We start from the raw sequence: 16824 nt of genomic DNA, 5'->3' as shown, positions 1-16824 counted from the left end.
TAAATTAGTGAGTTTGGTTTTACGCCGCTTTCCAGCAATATCACCATAAATGTGCTTCACTCATTGTACAGTTACTGACATCGTGAACATCGATCTACGCAATTGGGATACGATGACGTGCAGTAATCAAGTCAACGAGCCTGACCACCCCGCAGCCCGTTAGTTTGGTTTTACGCCGCTTTCCAGCGCCACTTACGACAACTGACATCGTGAACATCGATGGCTGGGTGAAGATCAGTAATCTCAACGAGCCTACCAAGGATGTCCCACTTATGCATGGCTTTCATAACGATGTCCATGCGTACTTTCATAACGAATATGAAACATAATATATGTATATGATATCTTATCTGACGCGTACCGGTGACCAGCAGGTCCAAATGGTTTCCGCGCACTTGCTGAAAGCGGACATGTCCTGTACTCACTATAGGGATCCATTAATCAGCGTTGTGGAGGGGCTAGCGGCGGACATCCGTCAGGTGTAGGCCAAGCTGATCAATATCAATGTTCATCCGTAAAATATTAATGTTCAAGTGACCTTACCTGTCATCATGATGGAAAACAAACATTATCACTGTCGACACGGCATGCACGTGCGTTGTAAATCGTTTGCTTTTGTTTGGAGAAACAATGGTGCGTCCCGAGAGTCATGTCACACCGGTTGTTTTAAGGACACTTGTCACGTGACTGTACTTTGCCTTTGTGACATTTAGTTCAGTTTGATTTATAGTGTTTTTTCTCTTTATTGTTCTATCTATTGTCTGGTATATTTACGTTCCTGTTCCGTTCGGCAATTAGACATGTCTACACAGTTGCATCAGTGTTTTGGTGGATTGGGTTGTTTGGTTGTTGTTTAATCAATATCCCAGCTATATGACGGTATTCTGTAATGAACCTAGTCTGGAGCAAACAATCCTATGGCTGTCACCATGAGCATCAATCTGGGCAGTTAGGATTATGTGCATTAGTACTGAGCGGTGACTGACACTGCTGTTGAAATGTCGATGTCAAAGAACGACTTGTACAGTTTTGTTTTAAAATACTTGGACTAACTGCTGTTGGGATGTTTGGACTGACACTGCTGTTGCGATGTTTGGACTGACACTGTTGTTGGGATGTTTGGTTTGACTGACACTGCTGTTGGGATGTTTGGTCTGACTGACACTGCTGTTGGGATGTTTGGTCTGACTGACACTGCTGTTGGGATGTTTGGACTGACTGACACTGCTGTTGGGATGTTTGGACTGACACTGCTGTTGGGATGTTTGGACTGACTGACACTGCTTGTTGGGATGTTTGGGATGTTTGACTGACACTGCTGTTGGGATGTTTGGACTGACTGACACTGCTGTTGGGATGTTTGGTCTGACTGACTGACACTGCTGTTGGGATGTTTGGACTGACACTGCTGTTGGGATGTTTGGACTGACTGACACTGCTGTTGGGATGTTTGGACTGACACTGCTGTTGGGATGTTTGGACTGACTGACACTGCTGTTGGGATGTTTGGTCTGACTGACACTGCTGTTGGGATGTTTGGTCTGATACTGACACTGACACTGCTGTTTGTTGGGATGTTTGACTGACTGACACTGCTGTTGGGATGTTTGGACTGACTGACACTGCTGTTGGGATGTTTGGACTGACTGACACTGCTGTTGGGATGTTTGGTCTGACTGACACTGCTGTTGGGATGTTTGACTGACTGACACTGCTGTTGGGATGTTTGGACTGACTGACACTGCTGTTGGGATGTTTGGTCTGACTGACACTGCTGTTGGGATGTTTGGACTGACTGACACTGCTGTTGGGATGTTTGGACTGACTGACTGACACTGCTGTTGGGATGTTTGGACTGACACTGCTGTTGGGATGTTTGGACTGACACTGCTGTTGGGATGTTTGGTCTGACTGACACTGCTGTTGGGATGTTTGGTCTGACTGACACTGCTGTTGGGATGTTTGGTCTGACTGACACTGCTGTTGGGTTGTTTGACTGACTGATACTGCTGTTGGGGTGTTTTGACTGACACTGCTGTTGGGATGTTTGGTCTGACTGACACTGCTGTTGGGATGTTTGGACTGACTGACACTGCTGTTGGGATGTTTGGACTGACACTGCTGTTGGGATGTTTGGTCTGACTGACACTGCTGTTGGGATGTTTGGACTGACTGACACTGCTGTTGGGATGTTTGGACTGACTGACACTGCTGTTGGGATGTTTGGACTGACACTGCTGTTGGGATGTTTGGACTGACACTGCTGTTGGGATGTTTGGACTGACACTGTTGTTGTTTGGGATGTTTGGGACTGACTGACACTGCTGCTGGGATGTTTGGTCTGACTGACACTGCTGTTGTGTTGTTTGACTGACTGACACTGCTGTTGGGATGTTTGGACTGACTGACACTGCTGTTGGGATGTTTGACTGACTGATACTGCTGTTGGGGTGTTTTGACTGACTAACACTGCTGCTGGGATGTTTTGGTCTGACTGACACTGCTGTTGTGTTGTTTGACTGACTAACACTGCTGTTGGGATGTTTGGACTGACTGACACTGCTGTTGGGATGTTTGACTGACTGATACTGCTGTTGGGGTGTTTTGACTGACTAACACTGCTGTTGGGATGTTTGGTCTGACTGACACTGCTGTTGTGTTGTTTGACTGACTGACACTGCTGTTGGGATGTTTGGACTGACTGACACTGCTGTTGGGATGTTTGGTCTGACTGACACTGCTGTTGGGATGTTTGGTCTGACTGACACTGCTGTTGTGTGGTCTGACTGACACTGCTGTTGGGGTGTTTTGACTGACTAACACTGCTGTGGGGATGTTTGGTCTGACTGACACTGCTGTTGGGATGTTTGGACTAACTCACAATGTTATTGGTATGTTTACATCACCAGAACTGCTGTCGTCTTTCTAAGGCTAGAGATGCTGATTTGTTTTTAATAACAGACAATGCTCGTGACATACTAAGCAAGAAATACTAATATTGAGTTGATTGGGTTAACAGGGACTGCTGTTGAAATTATTTAATGAACTTTACTGGTTTTGACATTTGGGGTTAACGGGAAATGCTCTGTGTTAACTGATTTTACCGTTATCATTATATTAAGAATTGTAGTGTTGCTGTGTCGGCTAACCCGTCATGACGTAAGTATACATGTATTTCTTCACTTTACCTCCAAAATTTCCGGGTTGGAAGCGGTCACCAGGAACCCATGCTTGATGTAAGAGGCGAATCACGGGATCGTGTGGTCAGGCTCGCTGATATCGTACCCCGACAGTATGATACCCAGAGATTTCCGGGTTGGAATAGGTCACCAGGAACCCATGCTTGATGTAAGAGGCGAATCACGGGATCGTGTGGTCAGGCTCGCTGATATCGTACCCAACAGTATGACACCCAGAGATTTCCGGGTTGGAAGCGGTCACCAGGAACCCATGCTTGATGTAAGAGGCGAATCACGGGATCGTGTGGTCAGGGTCGCTGATATCGTACCCAACAGTATGACACCCAGAGATTTCCGGGTTGGAACAGGTCACCAGGAACCCATGTTTGTTGTAAGAGGCGATCAAACTGATTTTAGGTTATCTTCGGTGACTCAGTCATCGTACCCTAATGACGTCAAACGCTTAAATATCACGCTAAACAATTATGCGTGCGTGCGTGCGTGCGTGCGTGCGTGCGTAATACTACGATAGAACTGCCACAATCGGACCTTTGTTAATAAAAATTATCATAAATTAGATAGTTTTGCAAAGCCTTATTTTATGTTACACAAACAAGACAGTAAACAGGTCGGTCAGTGAGGTTTTATGCCTCTTCAGCCAAAATCCGGGAACAGTAAGTATGAGTGGAATCGAACCCGAACCGTGGGCGTGACGAGAGAACACTTTTACCAATGTACTACTCCATCCTCCACTTTGAAGTAGGTTGATCGGTCAAATGAGTGTACTGGATGAAAATAGACCTCCCGGGAAGCCAACTCTCAAACAAGGAAATGCGTTTAATTGTTCACGGATATGCGCCGTATGATAACTTTCGAATAGATGACTTTGATCCATGGTTTAATCAAAAGTTGAAATTAATTTTGCCAGTTTCAAACTAATGTCAAATTTAGGTAATATGTGCATCGAAAGATGGCCTGTGCCTGTGTAAGCAAGCGCTTAATGTTTTAACATCGTCGAGCAACAGCAATGGTTTAGTGTTTCAAATATTACCACAACAAAAGCCTTTGTGTAGGAATTGTCCGTGTAAGTTCTTTCCCTTCTCACAAATCACAATTGTTACACGCGCTTCTTTCTGCGAATACACTCGTTCTATACAGATGGGAATTAAGATCCTTACTTGAATCGGAAATGAATGTAACATCGTCCTTCCTGTTCGGAGCAGGACGAAAATCATTATTCGGTTGCCTTGGTAACGTCAAACAAAATATTTTCATCGTATAATTGTCAACTGCCATGGCAACACCGATATCATTGCGAATGAATTTCCCAACTCCTAAAAATGTTGCCCCGTTGTCAGTACATACCTTCATGTATATTAGGGTAATTACAGAGGACTCAGAACAACTGGGGTATTTCGCAAACAAATAAAATTGGTCGTTCATTATCAAAGGTAAATATAGGTCAGTTAGGACGTGACAATCGTCACTACACATAACAAAGTATTCTTAGTTGAGTACTATTTGTCACTTCAGTGTTTCGATTTATCAACCAATAACATTTATTTTATTAGTTACTTTTAAATTAAAATCAATTTCGTAAAATTTGACACTTCAGTGTTTTCGATTTGTTTACACATATATTTTTATTAGTTATTATTGAATTAAAATCAGTTGTGCACTATTTGTCACTTCAATGTTTACGATTTGGTAACCAATAACATATATTTTTATTAATTTTTAAAATTCAATTCAATTCCGTTTTACAGATTATATTTTTCTAAAAATAACAAGAAACATTTGGCGTATAACAAATAAAGCACAGTAGAGAGACTGACATAACACGAGTCACCTTCTTTACTTCTTACGTGTCTAGTATTTGAAAAACGGATTTGACTAAATAAGTCAATCAATAAATCTTCTTCAGATATCAACTGAGAAACTTCAGCGGTCGGGTAAGTCTTGTATCCTTCGAAACACGCACATTCCATCTGTTAGAAAAGGTACGTCAGACTGTGAGTTGTCACGCGTTTTATCCAGCGTGGATGGACTCCTCTCGATCATGGATTATCGAATACACAGCTAATTTGCACAGCACACAGTTGTGACGTCAGACGTCCAGATCGCAGCCAGACGTGTGTTATTCGAGCCGTAGAAGTCGGCAAATTCGGGACCTCTCACCCCTACGATGAAAGTAGGTCAGGCCCGCTCGTTGTCGGCTGTTGGCGTGTGTTTGAGGAGGGTAGAAAGGGGTTTGGGGCCGGAACATGGCAGTCCACCCGGAACGAGGAAATTATCCACCCGTGCTAGCGCTGGACCAACCCATCCCCTCTCACGTCTTGGGGCGCCGGGATGCTGTGTCATTTTGTTCAAGCAATAGTTATTTTACAGTTCCAAGATTCGAGGTGAGTAGTGCCACGAGTCTTTGTATTCATTTGTGACCGACGTTTTACACACGCTCACACATGCTAGAAAGGTAACATGTGCAAGTGGTAACACACCCGTCCGCGCGGCTCTTTGTCAGCCAGTAGCGTAGCTTCATTCACCGTTACAGTGATGTAACTGCACAGAGATGGGTTCGATACTTTTGACGTAATCATTAACGCGGGACATATTACTATTCACGTCTGCCGATATATTCTGATTTGATTTGCCCTCAGGATACACCGTTCTAACCACTACAACGAGTTGCTTTAACTGTCAGTATGAATATCGGATGCGTTGTCTTCTGTAATTAAATGATTATTGAGTTCCTGTTTCCCAGGTGGTCTGTGTTTCACTCCAGTCAATACACGTCTTGACCCCATAGGAGATTTATATACACGCGAGGTATCAGTTTGACTTGGGATCAGATCCCTGCTATAATTATCACGTACACAAAAAGGACAGGATGTATAAACTACACTTACAACTCGAGCTGTCAGGGTCACTCATTAGTTATGTTTGGTAGCGAGAATGAATGAGCAAGTGACATGTCTGTTTACTCAATTATAGTGCATGAAATCATGACACACGACTTTACATGTCCAGATTGCAGACCTTAGAAACTGTTAGCATGGTACTCAGTAGTTTTTTTAACTGCTTTTGCCACAGATGTATTTCACAGTACTGGCTGCGGAACAGTTATCCCCATATTTTAGCAATATTTACAAAATTACTTTGCGGTTCATCAAATTAATGAAACAAAATTAATTATGAATATGAAACTTAATTGGCTATTCACCGATGTGTCCACCCGGATCGATGCCGCCAATCGTGTTTTTATGTAACACGGCAGAAGGGAATCATGACAGTACAAAATAGGTGTTTCCACACAATTAACTGTAACAGTAGTTATCACCATTTCAGAATTCCTCATGTCATTCGTGAAATAATATATTTTATATCATAAAGTAACCTTGAATAAATGACTGTGTGACTAGTTGAGTGTTTTTTGTACTGTAGATTGATAGGGAATGAAACGGTTAATGACATTAGTAAACTTGAACTTGCTATTATTATAGATCCTGTGACATCCCCCCGACTATGTTAAATAATGTTATACGGTTCATAACTTTATCTTTAATTTTTCTTTTATGTTACTTACCTTGAAGTTTTTTCTTTTGCTCTCCTTAATTGTTGTCAAACACTGAGGGAAAAAATACCAAGAGTGTAATTGACTGGAACTGTGCACATGTAATACAGATGTATCAGCGATAACTGTTATGCGGCGATAACTGTTTCGGCAGCCAGTACACATTTATTATAGTGGTTCATGTGCTACTCTGCAAAAATGGGTTTGATTCCTTGCATTCTTGGTGCACTCTCAATCAGATGGAGGGGCGGTGGGGTAGCCTAGTGGTTAAAGCGTTGGCTCGTCACGCCGAAGACCCGGGTTCGAATCCCTACATGGGTACAATGTGTGAAGCCCATTTCTGGTGTTCCACGCCGTGATGTTGCTGGAATATTGCTAAAAGCGGCGTAAAACCAAACTCAGTCAGTCAGTCCATCAGATTGAATTTTCATATGAAAATTTTTGTTCCCCGACTGCGAATACTAGTAATAGCTGCAGTATAGCTTAAGGCAACGTTTTCTTTCTGATGTTTTAACATTGTTGTAGTGTTGTGGTCATTGAGACATTTATTCAGATTTGTGTAAATATTTTTATACATTTGTATGAAAATATGTGTATATGTACAATTATCTACTTTAGAATGCAGCAAATATGTGCATGAATTATATATGCAACAATTAAGGGTATTTCACCAAACACAAATAACCTGTTTATCAGGCAACTAAATTGCATGTAATACAACAATTACTGCTCCTTTGATGTCATCCATGGTTCATAACCCTTCACCTGTGTAGTTGTCGTCATCCTCTTACACTCGGTTAATGAATTTATGACACATATGATTAGTGGTAATGCCACTCTACTTGCCAGTTTAAGGTTTTCAATTGGCATTTCCCTTGTGTCCCTTGTGTTTGGGGGCAGTGGGCTAACCTAGTGGTTAAACCGTTCGCTCATCATGCTGAAGACCCGGGTTCGATTCCCCACATGGGTACATTGTGTGAAGCCCATTTCTGGTGTCCCCCGCCGTGATATTGCTGGAATATTGCTAAAAGTAGTGTAAAACCAACCTCACTCAGTCTTTGAATGAATGAATATTTCCTTCTTCTTATTTTCATACCTTTACATTACTTATGGTCTGTTTGCAGTGAAAACATACCGATGAATTTCACTTTTAACTAAAAAGTATATTGAATAAAGTGAAATTAAGATTGCGAATCCTCATAATTTTACCTTGTGAACTGAACATTTAAATCTCATTTAAATCGCAGAATTTTATTTGATTAAACTTAGGTTATAAGTTGTATAACAAACATTCATTGCTTCAAATCGCTATTATTGGTTTGTATTACACATTAAATGAAACACTGATAACAAGTAAGGTTGGTCTAAGTTAACGCTCATCACGTAGCGCGCGCACATGCATTTGTTTCACTGTTCCAACTACTGCGCTATAGTTCATATCAATGGTAAATGTGGACCTGTAAATATGAACACTATCAGGGCAAGTTTAATGAATATCTTAACTTGAAATATAAACAATTGATTACAGGATTACCTGCTTCCAGTGTGAGACAGGATGATTGTGAGTCATTGGGATACAGGGATCTCAACCTATTTATTTTCATATTAATTAAGTTAGGCGGATTTTGTCTGCCTGAGAATTGTTTTGCTTAGCGGATCATTTTCACCTTATTAAGGTTCATTTGAAACTACTCTAATCCTTAATCATGCAAGTTGTGATCAATATAATGTAACCTTATGTGATTATGTTTAACAAGCTTTCATCACCTGTACAGGTATGTGCATGTACCTGGGCACACATTGTTTGATGATCAGTGTGATAAAGAACATGTTTACCTGTGGACTTGTCGTAATAACAGTAATTGTTTGGTGAGGAGGTTACCCAATGAGTGGCAGCTGTTCTCTGTGTTACTCAGGCTGGCTCTCATCCTGACATCCTGCACAACAGTAAAGGCCGTGATAAATTGATAATAAGATTTTCACCTGTTCTTGTCTGTCTCCCAAACACCTTGCCTCAATTTTTTAAACGACCCCCGCCGCAACGCGAAACGGGGGACTGTATTCAGCGGCGTACATACGTCCCGATTCTTGTTAACGCGATATCTCATGAACTGTTGTACTCAATGTCTTCAAATTTGGTGACAGCCTACTTTGGGAGATTACCCAGACACCAGTCGATTTGGGTGACCTTGACCGTATTTTCAAGGTCACCACGACACTTTGAGCACTTTTCAAACGCTTGTTATTAATGCGATATCTCATGCACTGTAGTATCCAATGTCTTCAAATTTGGTGAAATCCTACATTAGGGGATTATGCAGACACGAGTTTATTTGGGTGACCGTGACCCAATCTTCAAGGTCACCAGGACACTTTGACAACTTTTCTAACTCTTGTTAACGCGATATCTCATGGACGGTTGTACCCAGTGTCTTCAAATTTGGTGACAGCCTTCATTTGGGGATTATGCAGACACCAGTTTATTTGGGTGACCTTGACCCTATCTCCAAGGTCACCAGGACACTTTCACCACTTTTCTAACTCTTGTTAACGTGATATCTCATGGACTGTTATACCTAGTGTCTTCAAATTTGGTGACAGCCTTCATTAGGGGATTATGCAGACACCAGTTTATTTGGGTGACCTTGACCCTATCTTCAAGGTCACCACAACACTTTGCAAGCTTTAACTCTTGTTAACGCGAAATTTCATTGACTGTTGTACGCAATGTCTTCAAATTTAGTGACAGCCTACATTGGGGGATTACCCAGACACCCGTTGGTTTTGGTGACCTTGACCTTATCTTCAAGGTCACCATGACACTTTGACCGCTTTTTAAAGGCAATATCTCATGAAACATTGCACATTGGGTGATTATGCAGACACCAGTCATTTCAGGCATCTTGTATGTGACCCAAAAATAAAAAGTAGTAAATATAGATATTCTATTCTTTAGCGGCGGGGGACATTGCCATATCAGTGCAAACACTTGTTCACCTTGTCCCCACTGATGGAGGAAAACATGGCAAGTCTATTTTTATCTCACCGGCATGTAATGTGGTGGGATATAGTCGTCGCCTCATCCGTCTGTCCGTAATCATTTTGTTTCCGGAGCATAACTCAAAGACCGTTCAATATTTTTCAACAAAAATTGGTAGACATGTCAAACATAACCTAAGGTGGTGCCTTTTGCTATTTACAGATTATTGGCATTTTTATTTTTCTCGGTTTCCATGGAAACGTTTTGGACTTAGTCTTAAAAGAAGGGTGGGCTTCGTTTCCGGAGCATAACTCAAAAACCGTTCAATATTTTTCAACAAGACTTGGTAGATATATCAAACAGAACCGTAAGTGGTGCCTTTTGCTATTTGCAGATTTTTGTCATTTTTATTTTTCCCGGTTTCCATGGAAACGATTCGGAATTAGTCCCAAAAGTGAGGGGTAGGTTTCGTTTCCGGAGCACAACTCAAGAACCGTTAAATATTTTTCAACAAAACTTAGTTCTTAGTAATCTTACCGGGTCACCATTGTTCCATGACAATTTGTGACCTGATCACATGTTCTCATCATACTTGATGACCTAATCACAAGTGATGGATTCATGATGCGTAATGACCTCACGATACCTGATGGTCTCATGACATGCAGTAATCCCTGATCTCTTGGCATGTGATTATCTTGTCATGCAAGAGTAAGCTTAACATTGTTGAGTGTTAACATTGTTTATAAACCATCAAATTTGCAGCCATATTCCCAGGTAGGTGAGTGAGTGAGTGAGTGATTGAGTTGGGTTTAACCTCACTTTAAAACAATACTTCAGTTTATATCCTGGCGTGTGAGCTGGATGAGGGACGCCAACCTCACCTTGAGTAATACTTCAGTTTATATCCTGGTACGTGAGCTGGATGAGGGATGCCAACCTCACCTTGAGCAATACTTTTCAGTTTATATCCTGGTGTGTCAGCTGGATGAAGGATGCCAACCTCACCTTGAGCAATACTTCAGTTTATATCCTGGTGTGTGAGCTGGATGAGGGACGCCAACCTCACTTTAAACAATACTTCAGTTTATATCCTGGTGTGTGAGCTGGATGAGGGATGCCAACCTCACTTTAAACAATACTTCAGTTTATATCCTGGTGTGTGAGCTGGATGAGGGATGCCAACCTCACTTTAAACAATACTTCAGTTTATATCCTGGTGTGTGAGGGATGCCAACCTCACCTTTAGCAATACTTCAGTTTATATCCTGGTACGTGAGCTGGATGAGGGATGCCAACCTCACCTTGAGCAATACTTGAGTTTATATCCTGGTGTGTGAGCTGGATGAGAGATGCCAACCTCACCTTGAGCAATGCTTGAGTTTATATCCTGGTTAGTGAGCTGGATGAGGGATGCCAACCTCAGATTGAGCAATACTTGAGTTTATATCCTGGTGTGTGAGCAGGATGAGGGATGCCAACCTCACCTTGAGCAATACTTCAGTTTATATCCTGGTGACGCCAACCTCACCTTTAGCAATACTTCAGTTTATATCCTGGTGTGTGAGCTGGATGAGAGATGCCAACCTCACCTTGAGCAATACTTCAGTTTATATCCTGGTGTGTGAGCTGGATGAGGGACGCCAACCTCACCTTGAGCAATACTTCAGTTTATATCCTGGTGTGTGAGCTGGATGAGGGATACCTACTTGATGCAGGTGTTATATATGTGCCAATTCAGTGGACGCCACGTGCACATGTGATAACAAGTGTATAACCCGGATAGGGCTACCCATGATCACCCATGATCACCAAGCTGCAGGTTTCTGGCACGCACACACAAGCGATGTAGCTCTGGTCATCATATCTGTGGTGAAGGGAAGGACTATCACCGATTCTGTTTCATTAAGAGGAACTATTGAGCTATGCATAGTTAATGTCCTCCAATATTGGGAATATTGATCAACTGGAAACCTTGATACATATGTTGGGCATGTTCTTTTCTTTTCAATTCAGGATGACCATGTGATGTTTGGGTTAACAATGTTTTCGGTTTCCAAATGGTTCAGAAATTTAATTTATCATCAGGTTTTTCATGAAAAGGGTAGAATAGGTCTTCAGCAACCCATGCTTGCCACAAAAGGCGACTATGCTTGTTTTAGAGGCGACTAAAAGGATTGGGTGGTCAGTTGGTTGACACATGTCATGGGTTCCCAATTACGCAGATCGATGTTCATGCTGTTGGTCACTGGATTGTCTGGTCCAGACTCGATTATTTACAGACCACCGCTATATAGCTGGAATATTGCTGAGTGTGGCGTAAAACTAATCTCACTCACTCACTCACTCTCATGAAAAGTATATCATTTCCTGGACGTGATTAATTATGTGTAGTGGATACAAACATTGTTTGGCTCCTCATTTCATAGAAAGTGAAGTGCTGATGGTTAAATATATTCTGTATAAAACAAAAATGACCGTCTGAACTGGAGTGACTAATGGCTATACCTTAAGGCTATGAAAAAGATCAGTGAAAGGTTTTGTTTGTATATAACAGAACTTCACATTTCCATCTCTATGACATTCTATAGATAATCAAATCTGGACCAGACAATGCAGTGACTGACAGCATGAGCATCGATGTAAGCAATCGGTATGCGATGACGTGTCAACAAAGCCAGCGACCCTGACCACCTGATCACATTAGTCGCCTCTTCAGTAAGAATTGCTTATATTAACTGTGTTAAAATCGTGGTTGATACACCATGTTAACTTCACTTCATTATTCCTGGGGCGGTGGGGTAGCCTAGTGGTTAAAGTGTTGGCTCGTCACGCCGAAGACCCGGGTTCGAATCCCCACATGGGTACAATGTGTGAAGCCCATTTCTGGTGTCCCCAGCTGTGATGTTGCTGGAATATTGCTAAAAGCGCCGTAAAACCAAACTCAGTCAGTTAGTCAGTCATTATTCCTGGTACGCTTACAGCTTCTGTTCCATGAGGGTCCACCTAATGACAGCACCAGCTCGTATGATTCACACCAAGAAAGGGGGCAGTGGGGCACTCTAGAGGTTAAAGTATTCGCTCATCATGCCGAAGATCTGGGTTCGATTCCCCACATGGTACATTGTGTGAAGCCCAGTTGTGGTGTCCCCGTCCATTATTTTGCTGGAATATTGCTAAAAGCGGCATAAAACTAAGCTTGCTCTCACTTACTCACTATGGCAAATTTTTGCATTCATGTTTATTAAAGGACCCGTGAAGATCCGGGTTAGAACGGGATCGGGTGGTCAGACTCGCTGACTTGGTTGACACATGTCATTGTATCGCAGTTGGGTAGATCGATGCTCATGCTATTGATCGCTGGATTGTCTGTTTCAGACTCGATTAATTACAGAACGCCACCATATAGCGGGAATATTGCCGTGTGTGGCGTTTAGCAACCATACAAAACCAATGGTGACATGTCAAACTGACCCATACAGAAAATACGTCCAGCATTTAACCAAAGTGCTATGCCTTTTGTTATTATAATTTTTTGAAGCTATACATCATTAATCCTGCTCTAAAATAACACAAAATTAGAACGCGTTAGAATATATCATTCTTAATAGTTTCAGATAATATTTTTTTTTCGACCTTTGCATAAATGTTCTTTAACTTTCTCTTGCCTGTTATTAACTGAATCGCCAGTACAGAGAGACTAAATTGTGTATACAGCTAACTGCCATTTCCTGCCCACTGTAAAACTTATCACTGCTTCTAAAGAAATGATTAGTGTAACAGAAAATACAATTGAAATGGAAGATTATCATGTCTAGTGGTGTTTTATCACAAGGTTCATGTTTTTACATTTTCACATTGACAAAGTATGTTATCTTCTGTTAGTTCACCTGACGATTTAGGACATACGTAGTTTTTGACTGGCCACAATCCGTGAAGAGCAGTGATAATTTAGTGGACAATATGCAAAGTAATAAGAAATTACCCAACCTACATTCCATATAAGAATAGGGGCGGTGGGGTAGCCTAGTGGTTAAAGCGTTTGCTCATCATACCAAAGATCCAGGTTCGATTCCCCACATGGGTACAATGTGTGAAGCCCATTTCTGGTGTCCCCCGCTGTGATATTGCTGGAATATTGCTAAAAGCGGCGTAAAACCCAACTCACTCACTCACTCACTCACTCCCTCACTCACTCCATATAAGAATAGCATGGTATCCAATAATGTTGTTGGGATACTCATGGGCCTTGTGATCCATGTTATTGTGAGGGATTGATACATAATATGGCTGAAATAATGCTGATGTTGGTCTTCAAAGGCACTGCAATTGGGTATCCTTTTGGCTTGTTTGGCAGACCGAGAACCTACGATTGTGCGTTTGAATTTTTGTTCACCCTGATTATGTGGGAAGGTTTGTTAGCACCTTAATCCTTGGTTTTCACTTAACCAAAGTGCAATTATTTGACATCCGCACTGCGGACACTAATCTCACATTCAGCTGAAACATAATATAACTGGAATACAATTATTGCTCCATCACTCACTCACTCACTCACTCACTCATGAAGTAGTGGATTGTGATCAAATGTATATGATGACCTCCTGACCTACCTCAATGACCTATTTTTGTGAACTGGATCTCAGACATGTCAAAGAGTGTTTATCAATACTATTGTGAAGCCACAAATCTGATTTCCCCCTTGTGAGGGAATAAACCTAATCTATACCAATAACAATCTCGACACATTCTTAGCAAGTAAAGGTATGCTGTTTATTTCGGCAATTTTCGCTTCTGTAGCTGGTACCACCTGCATTGTACACTTCGACAGGCATGCATGGAATTGATTACACTAAATTGATACCTTGGCGAGAACTTCTTAATAGTATACATGGTATATAATCCCGTATCACATGATGATGATAGATGAGCATGGCAAGTACACCCGGTTGTTATCAACAGGGTGTTTACATACACTATGTTGCCAGTGCTTGGTAGGTATAAACAGTGGTAAATGTTTCACAGGGTTTTCATTTGTAGATTGATATTGGATTTAGGTCTTGAATATTTACCTTTCATCATTTATAAATTAGCCAGGAAACCGATATTTTATTTTCTTAGAATAAAATGAATTATGAGGACTTTGGATTTTTTTCTGTTATGTTGTTTTGTCTGATGCCATTCTTATAGATTTTTGTAGTTTCTTTCATCAATTATTAGCAAGGAATTATCCTTTTATCTGAAAATTACTTACTAGGACATGGGTGTTTTTTCTGTAATGTTTTATAGATTTTGTTGTTAATGGACCAACAAGTACAAGAGAAAGTAAGTGATTTTTCTTTAATGTTGTCATGGTTGATTTGAAATTGAGCAATTTCCTTAAAACGTAAGAAACAAGAAGAATTGTATCAAATAATAAAAAGTAATATTGTCAATGTAGTATGGAAAATGGAATGTAGTTAATTGTTTGCTTTGTGGAACAGATTCCAGCTTGTGTAATGTTTGATCAAACTATTGTTGAAGTCATTTATACAGCGACAATACATCCATGGCAGGGTATATCTTGTTTGGAGAACCTGGCTCCTGAAATGTTCATTTATGATGTGAGCTGCTTTCTTAACAACTTTCACAGCAATCTTTTCAACACAGCAAAATACATGAAATGGCAAATAATGACATCAGGTTGAATAGATGAAGTCAAGGAAATCTGTAGGAACTGTATAACGGAATTCATCATGCTATCACAGTAATCATCATGGTATTGGTATTGCCCTTCTTCATAAGAGAAAACCGCCCAATGCATACAAGGCCAGATAGTGACATTATGCCTGATGACTAGGATGCTGCAATAGATATAGCAAAATGTTGTAACATTGTTATAAATTATTCACACTTTGATTATGTGAAATATAAAGTGTGTCCACCTGTGTCAGTCAATATGTTTAACAAAGTGATACAGTGCAGCTTTTATAATGCTTCCCCATGCATATATGATAGTTATTACATATCATATGTGCCACATATAGTGTTATTATTTCACTGTAACTGTCTGTAAATAATGTGCGGTTTAGATTATTTTACAAAATAATTATACATCACAACATCATAAAATATACAGCATTTTAAATAATGATGTTATCTCATGCTCATAGGCTGGAGGACAAGTGAAGGATTGAGTATGTGGGTTTTATGCTCCATTTACCATACAGCAATAAAAGGGATTGTATGTTGATGGTGTGTGTGTTTAATTTCTGTAAAATAATTTCCTACTGTGACATCACATCTTAGATTATGCCCATTCAATTCTCAAAGTAAAACAGTATTGCTTCAAACATCACTGTGGGGGGACACCACAAATGGACTTCACACATTGTATCCATGTGGGGGATCGAACCCGGGTCTTCGGCATGACGAGTGAACACTTTAACCACTAGGCTACCCCACCACCCAAGATCACCTGATATATGCATATATATGTATGATAATACAGCTTTAGAGCATGGCTTACTCCCCTGCTGTCGCTCAACCACTCACTCATTAATTCAACTATACACTTATACAGGTTGTCCCTTATTTCTACTCCTAAAACATTTTTGTGTTTCCCGTTTTAATTTGTATGGTGGTGACTCACAACCTACTCCCAAAGACTTTCCTTTCCTTTTCTAAGCCTAATAGTCCCTCTGAACACATTTTCTGTTGACATAACACAGTAAAGGTGTACACATGATTTTTTCATCGTGCACATGGTGACATTTGTAGATATATTGATGACGTAGGCTGGCATATGACGAGGGCAGTAATCCGCTCATGGTCATGGGAACACATAGATATGTAGATAAAATAACACACGTACGTCACATTGGTGAAATTCATAGTAGAGACTACGCACATGGTAGATAGTGTCGTGAGAAATGAATGGTTTCAAATGTGGCAGGTCAAGGTTTATTGATAGTCTCGTAGATGTAGCTCGGTGCTATTGATAGTCATGTAGATGTAGCTCGGTGTTGCCTTACTGAATTCCTGTACACCTATCTGGGTTAATGTTGTTTAAGTCTCACACAAGCAGCGTATAATGGCAGTTCTGATCCAGGAAA

At 40.9% G+C, this 16824-nt stretch overlaps 1 protein-coding gene across 3 annotated transcripts in view; it reads left to right on the top strand.

Annotated features, from left to right (window-relative positions):
• The first annotated feature begins 4966 nt into the window (after positions 1–4966).
• The window catches only part of LOC124275351 (high affinity cAMP-specific 3',5'-cyclic phosphodiesterase 7A-like), a 103905-nt gene continuing 92047 nt past the window's right edge, over positions 4967–16824 (top strand). For all 3 annotated transcript variants that reach the window (XM_046710855.1, XM_046710852.1, XM_046710853.1), the window contains exon 1: positions 4967–5581. In XM_046710855.1, coding sequence (XP_046566811.1) covers positions 5444–5581 — 138 coding nt within the window. In that variant the 5' untranslated portion in view covers positions 4967–5443. The remainder of the gene's footprint in view (positions 5582–16824) is intronic.

This window comes from Haliotis rubra, unplaced genomic scaffold (genome assembly GCF_003918875.1).
Source record: "Haliotis rubra isolate DU_JTF1 unplaced genomic scaffold, ASM391887v1 Scf2, whole genome shotgun sequence".
Lineage (NCBI taxonomy): Eukaryota > Metazoa > Mollusca > Gastropoda > Lepetellida > Haliotidae > Haliotis > Haliotis rubra.
This window is presented reverse-complemented; position numbering and strand designations above follow the sequence as displayed.